The sequence below is a fragment of the Lissotriton helveticus genome, chromosome 7, assembly GCF_964261635.1.
Source record: "Lissotriton helveticus chromosome 7, aLisHel1.1, whole genome shotgun sequence".
Classification (NCBI taxonomy): Eukaryota; Metazoa; Chordata; class Amphibia; order Caudata; family Salamandridae; genus Lissotriton; species Lissotriton helveticus.
The window spans coordinates 1,512,611,006-1,512,629,677 of record NC_136068.1 but is presented as its reverse complement, the minus strand read 5'-3'; the positions used below and the strand labels follow the sequence as shown (position 1 = coordinate 1,512,629,677).

General features: G+C 44.5%; 1 protein-coding gene across 1 annotated transcript in view; it reads left to right on the top strand.

Moving 5' to 3' along the window:
- LOC144770436 (uncharacterized) overlaps positions 1 to 18,672 on the top strand; it is a 983,924-nt gene that overhangs the window by 889,639 nt on the left and 75,613 nt on the right. The window contains exon 6 of the mRNA XM_078654948.1: positions 12,558 to 12,863. Within this exon, the coding sequence (XP_078511074.1) occupies positions 12,558 to 12,863 (306 nt within the window). The remainder of the gene's footprint in view (positions 1 to 12,557; positions 12,864 to 18,672) is intronic.

Sequence of the window (18,672 nt, the reverse complement as noted above, 5' to 3'; positions counted from 1 at the left end):
GGACAGGTTACACAACCGGCAGAGGATTTTAATTACAGCGTTCACCCCCTACATATGACAAAGCCGCTAACGCCCCCCTGGGGGAGCCAAGATAGACATCAGCTTTTTGTTGAGCGAGAAACTGGGTGGAGACCTGGGGATTTGTTTTAACACCCCTCCAGCTAATGATACAGGTGGACTGTGGTGCCCAGTACAGGAGCGTGGGAGCATTTAGACCAGGGATCATGTGTGTGCAGCAGTGGTAAAATGAGGTGCAAATACTGAAGATGCTCCTCCTTTTGACTGTCTGGCTCCTTTTCCCCTCTTGTTCGTCCTCCGTTGGGTCAGCTCCCTGGTTTTCTTTGGACTTGGCCCTCGTAACTTTTGGACTGGAACTCCTGTGCGCCCGCCATTTTGGGACCCTCTCCTGTTGTCGCTCTTGCCCTGGGTGCATCTTGCCATGTTGAGATGGTTTCAATCGATGCCCACGACCCGGGTCCGCCATTTTGTTTATTCTTGTCCTTTCCTTTGGTCCCATGGATTCCATCCTGCTGACCTTCAGACATTTCACTTGCGCTGGACTGTCTTGTCTCTTTCTCCCCCTCAGATCCCCCTCTCTCCTCTCACCAATCTCAGCCTCCAACTCTTCTCCCCCACATACCCCTCTCTACCCATTTAAAAAAAAAATATGTATTTCACTTTTCACTTTGTAAATATGAGATAAATACTTGTCAAAGCCGAATCGCTGGTAAAATGGAATCTAGAGATAACTCTAAACACTAGTATATGTAGTAGACCTTTGTACTCACTACCATTCCTATGTGATTCTTAGAGTTTATCCATTTGTATCTCTTCCTTGAGTGACTTTGCAACTTGTAGATTTGCAATTGTTTCTATTTGTATCTCTTCCCTGTGTAACTTTACAACTTGTACATTTGCATTTTTTTTCCTGTTTGTGTCTTTTGTGTAACTCATGTGGTCCTAAGTCCTTATGTATCGCAACTTATTTTTTTGTAAAGCGCTCTGACACCTTCGGGTAATGTTCGCGCTATAGAAAATTGCATTGAATAAATAAATAAAAAGTTTGGCCATCACACTCTGTAACGTGTGATGGCCCCTCGTTATCTTTTCTGTATATAGGGATGTGCATCTGGTAGCAATTATCCCAATGGCAACTTCAGTGTGACGTAAACATTTGTGTTTTCCTATATGTTTACTTTGTCGGGGTTTGTTTTCTCTTTCCCATGGCAGGGACGTGCATTCTGCGAATCTGGCCCTTTGCGAGCGCAATTTTTGCATTTGGGATTCATCATCCCAAATGCAAAAATCGGTAATTGCGAAATCGCATATTTGCGAGGAACTGCATTTAAGGAATCTCTCTTTGAGATTCCTTAAATGCAATTCATTAACCAATTTTAAATTGCGAATTCGCAATATTTGGCCGCTATCTACCACGAAGTCTAACTTCGTGGTAAATAGCGAAAAAATAGAAAAAAGCACTTTAGTGCATTTTTCTCAGTTGCATGTTACACACACACATGTCCTTTGGACATGTGTGTGCGCAACACCTGTGTAAATTTGCATTTCAGGGGTGCTACAGGGTGTCCTTTGGACACCCCTGGCACCCTTGAAATCGCATCCTTAATTGCGATTAGCAAATTGCTAATCGCAAATAAGGAATAACTCCCCATTCATTCCTATGGGCCTGTAGGCCCATAGGAATGAATGGGGAGCCCATAGGAATGAATGGGGAGTTATTCCTTATTTGTGATTAGCAATTTGCTAATCGCAATTAAGGAAGATGTAGGAATCGCAATATTTTTTGCAATTCCTACATGAATCCCGTTTTGCGAGTCTGTAATAGCGATTCCTTATGAATCGCTATTACAGACTCGCAAAACGGGACTTTGATGAATCTAGGTGTATGTTCCCTATTATATACAATGAATTCGTAGTCGTTGCTTATTATATCTTATGCAATTTACAACTATTTGCAAAGCCAGTAGTGCTGGTACAGTGGTGCGCAGTTTATAAAACAATAGTCAGTCTCATAATGAAAGCGGAAAACCAGGGTGGAGTGACGTTTATTATTGCTGTGACAAAGGCACTAACTGCAGTTGGTTCTTACTCTGTATTTACGTTTGTTTACTCGGTTAAATTGTTTTTACAATTATGTATTTGCCACACACAAAATGCTACATTGCTGTACCACTAAGTGTGCTCTGAAATTCAGTACGATATTAAAGAAAAAAAACATACCAGTACTAATATAGATACATTCTGAACAGTAACATTTAGAAACCTCGAGGCTGTTTATATAATGCTCGTAGGGGATTCTGTTTCATTTGCACAGTTTTTATAATTATAACATCAAACTGTAGCAAAGGCCTGCATATTTTCCTCTGACGTAGTGCGCTGTCACACATTGGACATTTAAAGTACCTATATAGTGGTTATTTTTAAGTACCAACAAAAGTATTTATTTACACTAAACACTGATTTGCTGTCTTTGCAGCTACAGTAATAAAATGTATTTTAAAGGTGCTTGCTGCTAGTGCCTTTGTATGCTGCTGCTATCAATAAACAGATTAGCGGTGCTCAGTTAATAAAGCAATAGTCAATCTTATACATTTACACAGAAGAACAGGGTGGCGTTACTTTCATTGTTGCTGTGACATACGCACTGCCGTTTACTGTATATTCAAGCTTTCTTCCTATATACTTACTGTCGCAGAACACGTTGCACATTTTAATGCATAACTTCCCTAACCCATGGCATATTAGCCTCCGCTGTAATAATGTTTTTTTAAATCAGGAGCAGTTGTTTGTATTACATTTTTTTCAACATGGTGTTTACTAAAATAGAACCTCCGGGCAATATTTATTTAAACTTTCAAGTATAATAGGCTTTCTTTCTAATAAGTAGTCGGCTGTGCGGCAGAGAGTTCTTACTATTTTTACTATTGTTAGGAAAGAAACAAAAGCATGCTTTTTACTTTTTGTGGATGTTTTTCTTCGTTTAACCATATTGTCATTTTTCTTTTTTTTTATACTAGGGCAATTTTTTTGGGCAACAAATGGAGAAACTATTGAATCCGTTCACACCACCATAGACTTCTTGTCTCAGCCATTCTTTTTTTGTTGTTCTAGCAAGAAAATACGTCTGCATTCACACCTTTACAAACACAGCGACAAACATAGAAATGACTACCACAGACTCTTTGGTGTGCACACCCTCTCATTAGCAACTACATGCGTGCGCATTTCAAAGAGCTTCCAATATAAGGGTAGCCTGATGGAAAGTGTTACTTTCCTCACCAATGAAATGCACATTCAAATGTATACAAAGCGTTCCCACTACCACAGATTTCTTGATGCATGCACCTTTTTATAAGCAACTAGGGGGGATATTCTCAAGAACGTGGGATAATTTAGCTTAACGCAACTTTTCTCATTGCTGTCTATCACTGGAAAATAACGCTGTGTTAACGTTGTATTCTCAACACGGCGGTACCATGCGATAGTCTCACAATAACGCGTCAAATAACCACGTTAAAATTAACGCAACGCCTAAAAAATGCGAAACTGGAACGCGAAAAAAGCAGCGTTATCCCAAATCGCGATACAAAAATCAGCTATAACCTGCGACAGGCCTGTAATTCCCACGCCATGCGGGAAAATGCACTATAAAAGCAGAGAAAAAAACATTATAAAAAAACTTAATTGCGGAGCACAAAGTACGCACCCGGACTGAGTGCAGAGAACAATGCGAACCCCACAAGCCCCACAGATGACCAGCAAGGAACCGCTGGGACAGGGGAGGCCAAGGAGAAGAGGAAGAGGAAGAGGAAGAGAAAGAAGCGGTTCAGTCCGCATGAAAACAGGATCATCGTTACGGAGGTGATAGAACACTACCAACAACTGTTCATCACCTCCAACGTGTCATTGACAACAAAGACGCAAATATGGCGGACCATCTTGGACCATGTGAATGCAGTTGCCGCGTTGAGGACAACGGAAGAGGTCAAGAGGCTCTGGAATGATGTGAAGGGCAAAACCAATAAGAAACTTGATGCCAACATGAAAGCAGCAATGCAGATTGGAGGTGGGGGACCAGCGGCACACCAGGAGCTGGATGACACAGAGAAAATGGTGGCCAGAGTCAACAGTCGGGATACAGTGCCAGGAGTTGGGGATCTGGACACTACTCAACATGACTTGACACAACTTCAACAGGGTGAGTACCGACCAGGGACTGGGGGGACGGGGGGAGATGGGCACAATGGCACATGTGCACAATTAAGTAGAGCACACTGCACACCCACAATGACTCTGGATCAGGTCCCTGATCCCTGTGCCACACTGCAGCACACATACAAACACCAAGTAGGCCCCCGTCCATCATGTGCCCAAAGGGGTCCCACCCCACACATCACCAATCTCACCACCAACACATGCACATGTGCGAAACTCAGCAAAGATGTGTATTTGTGAGCCACACTGACAATGCAGGTGACACTACATGACGATTAGCATGACTGCAGTCCAATCATCATGACATTGTGCATGCCACAACACTGAGGCAGCTGAGTGTGGACCACATCCGGAAAGGAGCAGGTCACACTCTGCTAGGGCTGGGCGGTATTTGCGTAGTTGCGCTACGCAAAGCTCTGCAAAATGGTAACAAATCTCAGTGAGCATGCAGTAATTCCGCGAACACGCGGAATAGCTTCTTCCCCCCGTTTGCGATGCTTTTTTCCTGTTCGTGAACGCTGTTTGCGAGCTCAGGGGGAAATATCTTGCAAACACGCATTTTGAAAGTGCGAACAAGCAAAAAATTCCACGAAGCCGCGGATCGCAGAATTTTTGGCAATTCCGCGTTCTCTGCGGAACGCGAAATTACCCTAATTCCGCAAATTCTGCTAGCGGAACGGAATTTACCGCCCAGGCCTAACTCTGACACATCCACATGCACAAACAACCCCTGACGTCAACAACACATCTGCGGACAAACCATGCCCAAGAGTCACAACTCGACCAAGAGCCCAATTTACCCAGGTCCGCAACATCTCAGCACTGTAGAAGCACAGAAGTCAAAGGCACACCGCCTGAGAGGGATAAGGGGCAGCCAAATCAGAGCTGCAGGGGCAAATCACCCACATTGCAGCACAAACACATAAGAATAGGAGCACCTCAACATTGACAACAATGTGGCCTATCACATCTGGCATAGCAGGAAACTGTGAGATGCAAATGTACGAGTACAACCTCACATCCATGATGAAGTACAAATGTCCACTGTCCCCCATCAAATAGGCATTTCGTCACAAACAGTCACAATGTACATTGTCATGCAGTCTGTATGTAAACTTCGTCAATGCGTCAATATACATGTAACGCACTGTGAAACTGCATCTCCCCTTTACATTGCAGAGGGACAATCAGCACCTCCTGCAGAGCAGACCCTACATCACGTCAGTGATGATGGAGATGACCGTCAGGACATTGACTACGACAAACTCCAACGGTTCATGGACAACCTCCGCACTAGGCCTGGGCGGTAAATTCCGTTCCGCTCACAGAATTTGCAGAATTTGGGGTAATTTTGCAGAATGACCAAAAACTCTGCAGTCCGAGGCTTCACAGAATTTTTTGCTCGTTCGCGCTTTCAAAATGCGTGTTCACGAGATGTTTCTCCCCGAGCACGCAAACAGCGTTCGTGAGCAGGAAAAGAGTATCGCAAACGGGCGGAACAAGCAATTCCATGTGCTCGCTGAACTTTTGCTTGCTCGCGGAGATTTTTTCACGGAGCTTTGCGTAGCGCGACTACGCAAATTCCGCCCACCCCTACCTCCGCACCCCACCTCCAGTAGCAGGGCAGCCCACTACCATCGAGGTGAGCCCACCCCCTGCACAGACCACACAGCAGGAAGCACCAACCACCACGTCTGGCTCCTAGCACCTCACCGAAGAACACATGGCATTCCAACGCTGTGTGTTATATCACCAGAAGGAGCTGGCTGAACAGGTGCGGGTGGGGTGCATCCTCATGGCAGCCAAACTAGATGCCATACGTGGGTATGTAAGTCCAATCAGGGACCATTTACACTCCCTAACAGGCACCCACAGTCCTCCCTATGTCTTCCAACAATCTATGGCTGGCATCTCTGGAGTCATGACTCAGAGACAACAACAACTGTCTAGTAAGAGTGGCTACAGCGATGTCATCCTTATATTTTGGAAACATAAGGAGGGTCATGGAGAACATGGAGCAGATGCAGGCGCAAAGAATGGCTACCACGGCTGCACATGAGAAAGCTGTAGATGGTATCTTCCATGCCCTGCAGATCCTCATCATGCACAGATGAATGCTGCTGCTACTACCACATCCACAGCTCCAGCCCCTATTGTGTCAGTGTCACACAGTGCTGCAGATCAAACACCACCACCCACATGTGAGGCACATAAAACGTCAGAGGACAAACATGAGGATGAATCTGCCTTAGTGGTAAGAAGGAAGCAGTAGCACTCCTCTCCGCCATATGGCTTGTTTCTGCTTGGTTCTGCCCTTTGCATCATGCCCTGGAGTAACACTTTACCCTGTCCCCTGATACACCCTGCAACACTAACCTTGGACCTCGACGTGGACTGCCATATTTTGTTTGCTTAACAATGATACAGCAATCCGCCTGCGGACTGGACTCTTCCCCTTCTGAGTAACTTGTCAATCCCTAAAGGACTCTGGCTGGCCCTCCACGGGGCAACATTGTAAAGTGTTGTCTGCATGGCCAAGTACTAAGACAGCTTCAACACCCCACTGAACATGAATAATACATTCTAATACACACAGATGTGTCATGTCTATGATTAATCAAGTATGAAAGCATGGACGAATGTAGGGGCAGTGATTCCCCCTTACGTCTATGTTTCTCATGTTGTGGGACTTGAGTCACAGGGCACATCTCTGCATCATGGTGGCACATATTTGACCTCAAAAGAAGCCCTGTTGTCAATTATAGGTCACAAATGACAGCCTATATGTAATAATTTGGGACACATGTGAAACGCTGATGAGTGGGTTTCCGTACTATCTTTGACACACAGAAATGGCATTTTGAATATGTGACATCCTAAACAGCCTCTCTGTACAGAGGTGACACACCCACCATCTATTTTCCATGTCTGAGATTGTTTGCACTACATGTTGCACTTACACTTGTCAGAGTGATGTGCTTGTACAGAGGAGTGGCATGCACTCAGGGAATGTGTTTTATAATGAATTTATTTGCACATGCTGTGCCTGTGGTCATTTTGTTGTACTGTCCCATGATTGCTAAGGTCTGTCACAATATGACGTGCTCATGTGAAGAAATTGTCAATGATGGTGTTCCTACGGGCTATTCCTGCTGCAGCTACAGTGGGGCGTGGTCGACCTGCCTCATCTTCCTCATCATTGTCCTGTGTATCTGGCACTTGTAGCCATGGGGCATTGGTGCGTACACATATGTTGTGCAACACACAACATGCAACGATCATCTTGCACACTATGTCTGGGCTGTACAAGAGCCTTCCACCTGTGCTGTCCAGGCACCTGAAACGTGACTTCAACCCGCCAAATGTGTGTTCCATGATGCCCATGGTATGTTTGTGGGACAAATTGTACTGCCTCTGGGACTGTGTGTTCGGGGCTCGGAGGGGTGTCATCATCCAAGGGCAGAGTGCATATCCTTGATCAGCTATGACAGTGCAGAGTGACATGAGTCAATAGTTGGTTATGTATGATGTGTTGGCAGGCTCACTAGTCCATTGGTGTGTGATGTGTGTGACTTAGTGATTCCTGTTTGACATGTACTGCTTGTAGCAAATGAGCAGTATCAATGTGTATTATGTAGCCTCACTGCTGCTCCTCCCTCTCTAGAGCCTATTTACTAGTGTGCGCAGCGCGGTTGCATCATTTGCACACAACTTCGGCACACTATTGTCATGCCCGTCTGCACATGTCCACAAGCCTGACAATGACACTGTGATGTTGTGCGTTGAAGGTGGGCGGCCACGTGTGTGTAGGCCTATGGTAAGGATTGGGCGGACACAGATGTAGAGTTCATGGCTGGCTGAACTTGCGATGCGGTTGAGGGTAGATCTTTGGCTAATGCTGCGGTAATAGCGACACACACAACAGTTGGCATGTTGGATCCCGGACCTCGAGCGGGCTTGCGCTCCTTCATTTATCCCTTCAGCTGAGCCTGCACTCCGGGGGCATGCTACATTGCAACATTGTCCATTGCGGTCCGGGTGGCACAGACACTACAACAGACACACACGCATTAGTTACTTCCTTGGCAAGGCCAAAACCTAATCACGCCCAGTGCCCGGTGGTGATCATCCACATCCCTATGCTGGACTGTCGTATGCCAGCCCACTCCGCTTACGCTTACAGGGGGGTACAACACAGCTACATGTACTAGGTCTTCCCCACTGCCTGAGGTGACATGGCTGCGTCCTCTGTACACAGCACAATGTAATGTGGTAGGGCCCGGGGCCCTCATGCATACATTATGACCACACAGACACACTTAGATAGTTTGTGGAACAAGCTATGGGCACGTGCGCCTGGCTCCTTTTATTGCCAGCATCACATGTCCAGTGACACCTGTGCTGGATGGGTATGGGGTGAGTGTAAGCCTGCCCTCAGGGATTGGTTGGTGCTGGCAACAACTACAACAGTGATCAGACAATCAGAAGTTCAAACAGCCTGGGTCCATAACTTGAGCGGCACAGAGTTAGTGGCGCGGGATGCACTGTGGCCGGCACAGGCACACTGCCACAGGACGGTGACTTGTGGTGCACTGAGGTAGGGCCACAAGAGCTGAGCGGGTCCTTGTCGATGTCGAAGCTGAATGTCATAGAGTGTTTCGGGGGACAGTGGAAGGTGTTCTTCCAGGGCATGATGCAGAGGGCAGAACCATGCAGAAACAGGCAATATGGAGGAGATGAATGCTACAGATTCATTTTTAACACCAAGCCAGTATCAGCTACATGATGATGAAGACAACCCCCAGGCCATAGACTTAGACGCCATCAAAATTCAACCATAGAGTGTCCATGAATTTTTGGTCACAGAGTTAGTGGCACCAGAGCTGAAAGGGGATGCAGTCTGCGATGATGCCTGTACAATGGTATAAATTCTGCAATAAAAAAAAAAAATCAAGACTCCATTCCAAATGTGTGACCGACTTGACCGCAGTGTAGGCCGGAGGCAGCGGTCAGCATGGGCCCACAGCCACGTGTCGTTGGCTTGCGATGCACAGAGTTAGTGGCACCAGAGCTGTTGTTGGTAGTGTTCGATTACCTCCATAACGATAATTCTTTTTTCCTTCGGACTGAACCTCGTCTTCCTCTTACTCCTCTTCTTGCGTGCAATGATATGAACTCAGCCATTAAAAAATCAAGACACAGTTCCAAATGTGTGACCTACTAGACTGCAGTGTAGGCCGGAGGCAGCAGTGGAGTATGTCAAGCGAGAAAGTAGTGCTGGGGGCTGTGTCACGGAATTTGGAGATGGTATGAGGAGGCTGCCAAGGTCGTGGGCCTCGGGCTTAGAGCTTACTCCGGCACGTGGTGGACACACTCCGGTGGTGGCAGGTGAGCAGTGAGGCCGGGGTGTGCAGGGGCGGCCAAGACGGGTCTGGGGACCAGCGGCCTGGGGTGCAGCAGGCGCACAGGATCGCAGGCACCACCACTCATGGTGTCGGCCTCGTGGTGGGGTGAGAGGCGCCACCCTGGTAGACACGTTGGCCATTCCGGCATAGAACCACACCTAGAGCAACAGATTTTATATTCACCCCTCTATGCTGGCCTGGTGTATGCTGGGCTATCCCACTCTGCTCACACTTACAGTGGGGGACGTAACAAGCTACATTTCCACAATCTCCCCACTGCCTGGGGTAATATGGTTGCGTCCACTGTCCACTACACTCCAAACATCAACAGTATATGTTGACATGGACATGTCTGTGGTCTGCATACTGAAGTCTGGCCAGCACATCCACGCCACACTTGGCATTGTGTACATCCTCATTCATGGGTCACTTGCCTCATTCGCACATGCCTGGTACCCACCTCTCCCCACATTCTGTTATTGTGTGGCTGAGGTGCCATGCCGTTGATAACTTGTGTACATGGCTAGCCCAGGTTACCACAGTAAGCTGTGCTGTCGTGTCTGGTAAGTGGGCATGTTGTTTGGGATGTTGTATGTGAGTTTGTAACATGTGCATTCCCAGAGCTGTGAGTTACATGATTGTGGAGTTGAGGTGTGTAGTGTGTTCATTTGGTACTTACCAACGAGCAGTGCAATTCTGTAGGTGCCAACCCCAAAGTGCTGGTTGATAATAGACTGTCCGAAGATGAAGGAATCATGCACACTGCCTGGGTAGTTGGCGACGACATTGGTGAAGAGTCCCTGGTGGTCCACTATTGTCTGCACATTGATGGAATGCGTGTGCTTTCTGTTGCGGTAATTGTGTGCAATGTCGGCAGAGGGCACAAGTAGGACATGTGTGCAGTCAATTGCCCCCAACACGTGCGGGAAGCCAGCTATGGTGTAGAAGCCTTGCTTGGTCTCCAGCTGTTCCTGCTCAGTGTGGGGGAAGTGAAGGTGCTGGGGTACTAAGCTGATGATGGCATCCAAAACAGTTGTGAGGAACTCTGATAAGGCTGGCTGTGAGACTCCTCGGACACTGGCAGTTGTTGGTTAGAAGGTACCGGTGCAGCACAGACAGCAGCTTTGTCTGCGGAGGGATGTTGGTTGGTACCGTTGGCCTGTGGGCAATGATGGTCAGGATGCGGAGGATGGTTGTCCTTTTGAGCCTGTAGTGGTCAATTACCTCCTCTGGTGTTCAGTCTGTGAGGCTTGTGCATTTCTGTCTGTGGTAGTCCGGGGGGGAGAGTGGAGGGGTCCGCGGGGGGGGGGGGTGGGCTGGGGTTGATGGCAGTGGGTGTTGTGACCCTCTTGGGTGTTCGAGCTGCATGGCATCCGTTGTTCTTCAGGTGTGGCTCTGGGCTGGGCTGGGCTCTGGGCTGGGCTCCCTTTTATGGTGCAGGTTGTCATCCGACTTAACACCAGGCAAGAGCAGGTGTTAAATCCCTCCTGCTAACACGCCTTACTGCATGTTTTGGGACCTTATCGCCAATCTGGCTGGTGGTTGTCGCAGCTTTTTGTATGGGAAAGCCTACTCTGCATATCATTAGCGTTAGTTGCTGGTGTAATCTGTGGCGATGATTTTTCCGGCTGCTATCGCAGGAAAACTGGTCATATTGACTGTTAGCACCAGCTTGTGAATAATGTGATGGATTTATCGCCACTTTGGCTGTGATAAAGTGACGCTAACTCAGCGATAAATCCTTGAGAATATGCCCCATGGTGCTTGAGCATTTTAAATATGTTTTAAGGTAAGAGTAGCCGTATAGACACTGTTACACACAATTATACTGATGTTAACTTCAAAGTGAGTTGTCCATTTTTATTTAGCAGCGCATACTTCTTTTTAAACATATAAAGACGCAATTCAACTCATTCACACCACTCTAGACTTGTCTGAGTCAACCTTCTCTCTTTTAGCAAGGACCCATTCGCACTTTTAAAAACATTACAGAAACTGCTCCAACACTACAGACTTCTTGGCGCACGCTCTGGTCTTTCTTTTAGCAACAAGGTGTGTGCGCATTTTAAAGAGCTTCCAATAAAGTCTCTAAATTAACTTCACAATGGCGCTGTTGGCTACCTAACCTCACTATTGACACAAATGGTGCAGGTGTTTTATTTTAGAATCCGGCTGTGTGCCACGTGGACACTCACACACTATTTTCACCGCTCTTCCAAAACCAACACCTGCAGCTGCACTTTACTACTATTTACACACTAATCTCCACTATTGGCGAGACCTATTGGCATTGCTTGTTTTACTTGTCCCTATTTAGGAAAAACATTTTTCCTTACCTTCCTAGTCTTATAACACTTTTGTGTTTTTTATATGTTCTATTTGACACCAAGTCTGCATGGTTTTACCAAATTTCTGAAACAAAAGTTAAAATTGATCTAAGGTACCGTTTTCTGTTTATTTACCGAAACATGTTCCTATTGTAATATTTGTTCCCATGAAACATTTCCCTATTAAATGGGTTCTCATTAATTTTAATGCTATAATTTGTTATTGTGTGAAGTGCCATAGAGAATTTCTTCCTCCCATCTGACATGTCCATTTTTCTTTTTTTTAATTGAAACATTTCTGCCCTGATTTTTTGTGAATTGTAATTTTGAAGGATGCTAATGTTAATTACCAACGGAATGCACAACAGTTCAGAATGATAGACAAAATGAGAAGCTTTTGCTTTTGAGTGAGACATTTCAAATAACCATACTCCAAGGTATAGCCCAAGATCACCAAACCAGGAACAAACTCATACCCCCGTCTTAACATCAAATAAGCTACAATATATTCATGAAACCACGAAAATAAATTGACAAAATGTGTTGAATACCACTTTTTTTTGTAATCAGTGATTTTTCTTTTTTGTCCTAGTCAATTTACTCCAGCCTAATATTTCAATGGAACCTACATCTGGTGAAGTGATGCCAGGGCAGTCTCTTGTGGTTCACTGTACTGCTGAATGTTCCTATCCGAAGGTAATGTTTATCCTCAACCAAAAGGGTTCCACAGAAGACATTTCCATGTCCTCATCGGCAATCAATAACTCCGCCATCTTCACCATCCCTGCCGAAAACATCACAGCGGATGGACATTTCTTCTGCAGCTATGAACTCCAGAGCCAGAGTCGTAGCATTCTTTCCCCTCCAAGCAACATTTTACGAGCATTTGTGCCATCAGGTGACAAGTATTCGTCTTTTATTTACTTTACTTTCCCTATTGGTGCAACATGAATTGTGCTTTATCCTACAGTAGCTACCGCAGAGCATGTAAGTGAAAACAATGCAAAGACCAATCTTCTTGTAGGACGTTGGATTGATAGCTAAGGGGAAAATAGGCCTCAGAATTGAAAAACGCTGTGTCTGAGATTCTCATAATTAAAACCATACAGTACTTAAAAGTAAATTGAAGTTCCTGTGGAGAATACGAGACATTAATGGACAGGCTTACGTCCGAATGAATGCATTTAGTATTCATCATCACAAAAACATTACAATGAAGAAACACATGGGATACAATTCCCCCAAAAGAATAACGTAATTTAATGACAATAACGCAATTAAAATTATCCATGAAGATCCGAATTTATACATTTTAAAGGTGAAATAAAAAGAAATATACCTCTTTTAAGACTGCAAAAATGCAATGACGCAACATTTAACTGAGATCTTCAATATCATCCTGGCCTACAATTTTACAGTGATCCGCATGGTTAAATATCTTCTTTCCATAGTCTAGCGGTATACCTGGGACTTTGAATTCATAATCTCCAATCAGAACAGACTTGAAAAACAACATGACCAATAATGCTGTGTCTTTTTGGATAGGTTTGGCACATTGTCCCAGTCCTCTGGGGAGAAGGAAAGTTTCTAAACCGAACTTTTATGAACATTTAAATGCCTTCTTCCCAGATACTGAATTTGTCTTTAAAATTTCAGGAACTGCTTTTGTGGCCCATACACAAAAGCACAGTTCCAACTTGACCTGTGATGGTCTGCAATGATGCCCAGTGGGTTTTCACTTGGGACCCTTCTCCCCTTCAGCAGTAGCCTTCCTGGATATTTCCTGAATCCTCTTCTTCTATTGGATTAGCAGCAGGTCAGCATGCTTGATTTTGAATTGGCATTCTGAACTCGGTGGCAAATTTATAAAATGTATACACAATGCAAAAAAGCAAGCCACCTTGCTGCGCTGTGTGAAAGAGAGAAGGCAGGAATGTGCCATATTTAACATTATACGGTGCATTTCTGCTCTTTGCCTGCGCTGGTGCACAATGCGCTGCCTAACACTAATGCAGGCACTCGTACAACATGGTGCAAGGGTGCCTATATTGTAGTCAGGATTGCTTTTGCTGCACACAAATAATTCTCAGAGGCATTGTCCTCTCTCTATGTGTGCTGCAACATAAACATATTTCTACTTGGTATGCCTCCTCTGGGGACGCATAGAATTTTGACTCCCAGGTATACCGCTAATGGTAAATGTGGAAATTCACAAAAATACTTGGGTGGAATGCGTGGGAATACCCATGAACCACCCATATGATGCCTCCTTGGGGCAGAGTAACGCAAGGCAGCTATTTGCGTTGCCTTGTGTAACTTCACATTTGCCAAGCCATGCAGGGCCAACGCAAGGGGTCCTTGTTTGGATTGGTAAATATAATTCGATGTTTTGTGTCGCCCTTGCGTCCCCTTGTGTGGTGCAAGGGCCATGTAAACCCATGATAAATATGGATCTTTGTATTCAAATGAAGTGTGGCTCGGCCCTCATGTAGGTAGACAATGTACTCCGGCAGTAGTCTTTATTCTTCATGTCAGACAACTGCTAGTTGCCTTCTGGCATTTATGTGGTGATGGTTTTATAATTGTAACTCTCAAGTGATTGGTGACTTGCTTAACCCTATTAAAGTAAATTCTAACTCTATTTCCTACTAGCTTTTGCAGCACTTGTTACATATTGTGGCAAAGCTTGATCACATTTATTTCTTGGTTTTCTAAAATGACTAACGTAAGACTTAGCCAGGTTTCTCTCCCTGTGCCCCTAAGCCTATTGGTAAGTCGACTCCTATTAATCTGTCCAACCCTCAAAGAGATAACATGTACTGTCACCCTTCTACTACTACCCCTTTAGATGAAGGTGCCATACTGCCTCTGGGATCCTTGGCCTCAATTCCCTTCAGTTTTCCTCTTTTGCCATGTGTCTTCTTAAGACAAACGGTGGCCATATCTTTGTGCACCTAAGTTCCAAAACGTGTCTACTTTCCTTTCGCATTGACCTACCAAACACAGGCTATGGTTGACCTGTCAGTGTTCTGTCCAGAAACCAAGGCCTCTTTCCTTTCAGGTATCCTGTACACTGTAGCAGGTCAATTAGACCAAAGGCCATCTTGTCTCTGGTAAAGTATTAAACATAGTGGGCAATGGCTATTCTTATAGGTTTACGAAATAAAAAGTTAAGGGCCTTATTATGAGTATGGCAGTCCATAGGTCCTTCGTTCTCATGGTGGTGGTTTGATTATTGGCACACTGTGGCCCTTCCCACAGTATTCTGAGTCCAGCAGTCGGATTGCAACCACCGGCACCGCCAGGATAAAGGATGCCTCTGGGCCGGCGGTTGGCAACCAGCACGAATGTAGCAGTACCGCTGCTGGCACTGCCTAGCATGGTCTGAGTTTTTTTTCACCTCCCTTTCCAGGGTAGCTAAAGGGGCCCTGCCAGGGCCCCCTGCTGGATTTTGGCCTGATGGTGCATGCGAGGGGGGGCACATGTTGTGCCCCATTTAATTGCATACCAGTTCCTGCACAGTGTTGCATGCATGCCAAACCGTGCAGGAATGTGCTGCAGGCACTGTCACAGCAGCGAGCTTCACGTTAAGCTCTTCTATGAGCCTAACAGCCCACTGCAGTGAAACCGCAGTAGCACTTGTAATCCGGTGGACGGGCACACAGTGGCTGTGGAGGTCCTCCAGCAGACGTCTTGGTGGCGGTGCCGCTAGAGATCCACCAAAGTCATAATACGGCTCTAAGATTTTACTCTTCTGAGCAGCAACCTATTAAAAGCTTTCAGTTAGAACTTTGAAGAATATCACAATTATTATTTTTTTTAATTTCTAAATAAACTGCTTGACCTCTATCTTCCTCCTCTTTTGTTTGTTCTTCTTCTTGTCTTATAAACTCCTTCTTCGTATCTATCCTCTAAGAAAAACAAATCAAAGTATGAAGCCAATTCATAAACTCCCAACATCAGCATATAAATTAATTCTTTCAATCCAAAGTTCTGTAGCAACATTATTGCACAAAAACATAATTCCATAACTCCCAACCCCTCCACAAGGGATGGGCAGGAGGTTCCATGACAAAATATTAAAACCACAAATATTGTGTCAAAAATATCTAGCACAAAAATATAGTTTTCCTACACTTATAATGTAAATGGCAAACGTATTGATGACAATAATATCATCTTTTATCATATATATAATACAAATTAGAAAAAATTGAATATATTAACATTTAACAGTAATATAATGTAAATGAAATATAGTTAAATATTTAAATACTTGAAAAATATATATACATGTTATGCTTATTTAAAAACACATATAAGTATGTGTATGTTTATTTAAACATACATAATATGAAACTATTTTTAAAATGTGTGTGTATGTGTGTATATTTATATATCCTCAACGAATGTAAGTGGATCAGAACTAAGTGAGATTGAAGGCTCAGACAGTGGAGCAAGTAACACAAGCCGGGATTTTTTAGAAGAGGTGCGACTCTGGAACTTGGACAAAACTTTATCCAGAGGAAGGGGTCGCGGAAGAGCAACATCTCAAAATCAGAACCGTGGAAGAGGCTCCAATGTAGCGTTAGGAAAACAAGGAAAACCAGAAGAGCCAAAAGAAAAAAGAGCATACTATCTAAGGAAAAGAAAATAGAAAACCTGATCATCAATCTCTCCAATCATGTTCTAACAAAATAAGAACAATCATTGCTTAATAAAGGTCTATCATTCTGTCCTGAGAAACACTCCAACCCTACTGAAGTGAGAATTGATTTATATGAATATATACGCAAGTTCAAAATGGCTAAATTTCATGCTCCAAAAAACAATTGAGGAAGGGTAGAGGCAGTAGTGATAGAATCACCCTCCTGTACGTTATAGATAACCAAAGAGATTCTATCAATATGAAAAAGTGATTTATTTATTTTATTTTTTATTTTTTTCCCTAACGCAAGTGTGCTCTCTTCATGGGTTGTCGAAGGAGAGCACTATGTGCTTTTAAAATACCCCTCACACACTATGAATCCCATAGTGTCATGCTTCATCATAGGAGTCTTCCCGTCCCTCTACGGGGCGGGGCGTGCTACGACCTACGAGCTACGCGGGAGCACTGAATGGTGACGATAGGCTATGTGTGGTGTAGTGGTAGGGGTGAGAGGTGACGGTGGGGACTTACTGAAGTGTAGTGATAATACTAAAAAAGTTTAAAAATTCCCTGGCTAGTAGAAAAAACAATTTATTCACTTCTCTAGCTGGGAACAGTAAAAAGGGGTTAGAAAAGCAGTAAGACAGAATATGTTAGCTGCTTGGTCGACATGACATGTTTCATAAGCAGACCCCTTCTGCTTAATCATCAGGACCTATGGTAGTCCCTACCAATAATACTCAATTCTAAATGTAAAGATGTATGCCTAAAGTCCTATTCTTGGAGGCAAAAAAAAGCCGCCAGGAAATGCTCCTGGGCTTGAGTGGGCATTGCTTGTGTTGGAGAAACAGGCACAGGCTCCCAGTCTGTCATGGAGAGCACCCCATCGGTTCTCATACCAATCCTGAAGCTGCTCTCATTCCTGAGAGCAGCTTCAGGATTGGCGGCAGGGCAGGCTAGGAGCCTGTGCCTGCCTGGAGAGGAGCAGAAGAGCACAACGCAATGCTGAAGGGCAGCAGGTAAGTTCTTTTTTATTTTTTTTCTATTTGTCTCTGTCGTCCTCCACCCTGCCTCCTTTCTCTGACATGAGCCGCTCTTGTAGTGGACCTTCCCCTCAATGGGAAGGCTTTTTTTTTTACCTCAGAGCACATGCCCTAGTGTTAATGAATATTGAGGCCTTTGCTTCGAAGCAAAGGATCAACTAGATTGATGCCTGTTCATTAAAAAGGGCCTGACAAAATTGGTAAGAAGTTACAATGGAGCTTTTGGGGTGTACCGAGGATTGAGAAATTAATACTCAGGAAGATTTTTTTGGGGCAGAGATTGGCTATAAGACCCCATTCTCCACGCTAAGGTTCGGTTGGTGAGAAGATACTTTATTCAGTGTTCTTTTTCTGAGTCATCTCTTTTAAACAAGGCTTTAGTTTTGGTTGTTCTCATCCTTGGAGAAACTTCATTTCATATCCACCAGATACATGTCTCATGTCAGACAGACTGTATTGGTATTTCTTGATATAGCAACTTTCTAATAAGCGGTACCCATGTTTACTGCATCTTCAACAGTCAGATTCAGATGTTGTCTCACACATCATTTCATTTTTATCAACACAAACTATAAAATGTGTTCCTTGACCACCTTGTTTCATATTCTCTTCTTTTTGGCCATAGACACGTTAAGTCATTTGTCAGCCAGATATTTGATCTGATTATAAAGCTGATGAGAAGTCTCAGTTGTCTCGAGGCATAGTACTATGAATAACGGTGCTATGTAATGGTCTCAGCTTTCACTTAAAAGTCAATACGTTTTTCAGACTACTCACTCGAATTGAATGAAAAAGTAGATATGGTCATATTTTGCAGAACTATTGCTGGAACATTCCAACACCCTTGCAGCAGGTATGGTGTCTGCAATCAGCTATGACAGTCTAATATTTCTGCTAGGTAGTTACCTGTCCATCCATTTGAAACTGGATGGCTTTTTTCATGGCATGATGATCTTCTTGTACTTGCCGTTGATACAGCTGTAGTGCCTGGTTGTAGGAAGTGTCTTGGTAAATTC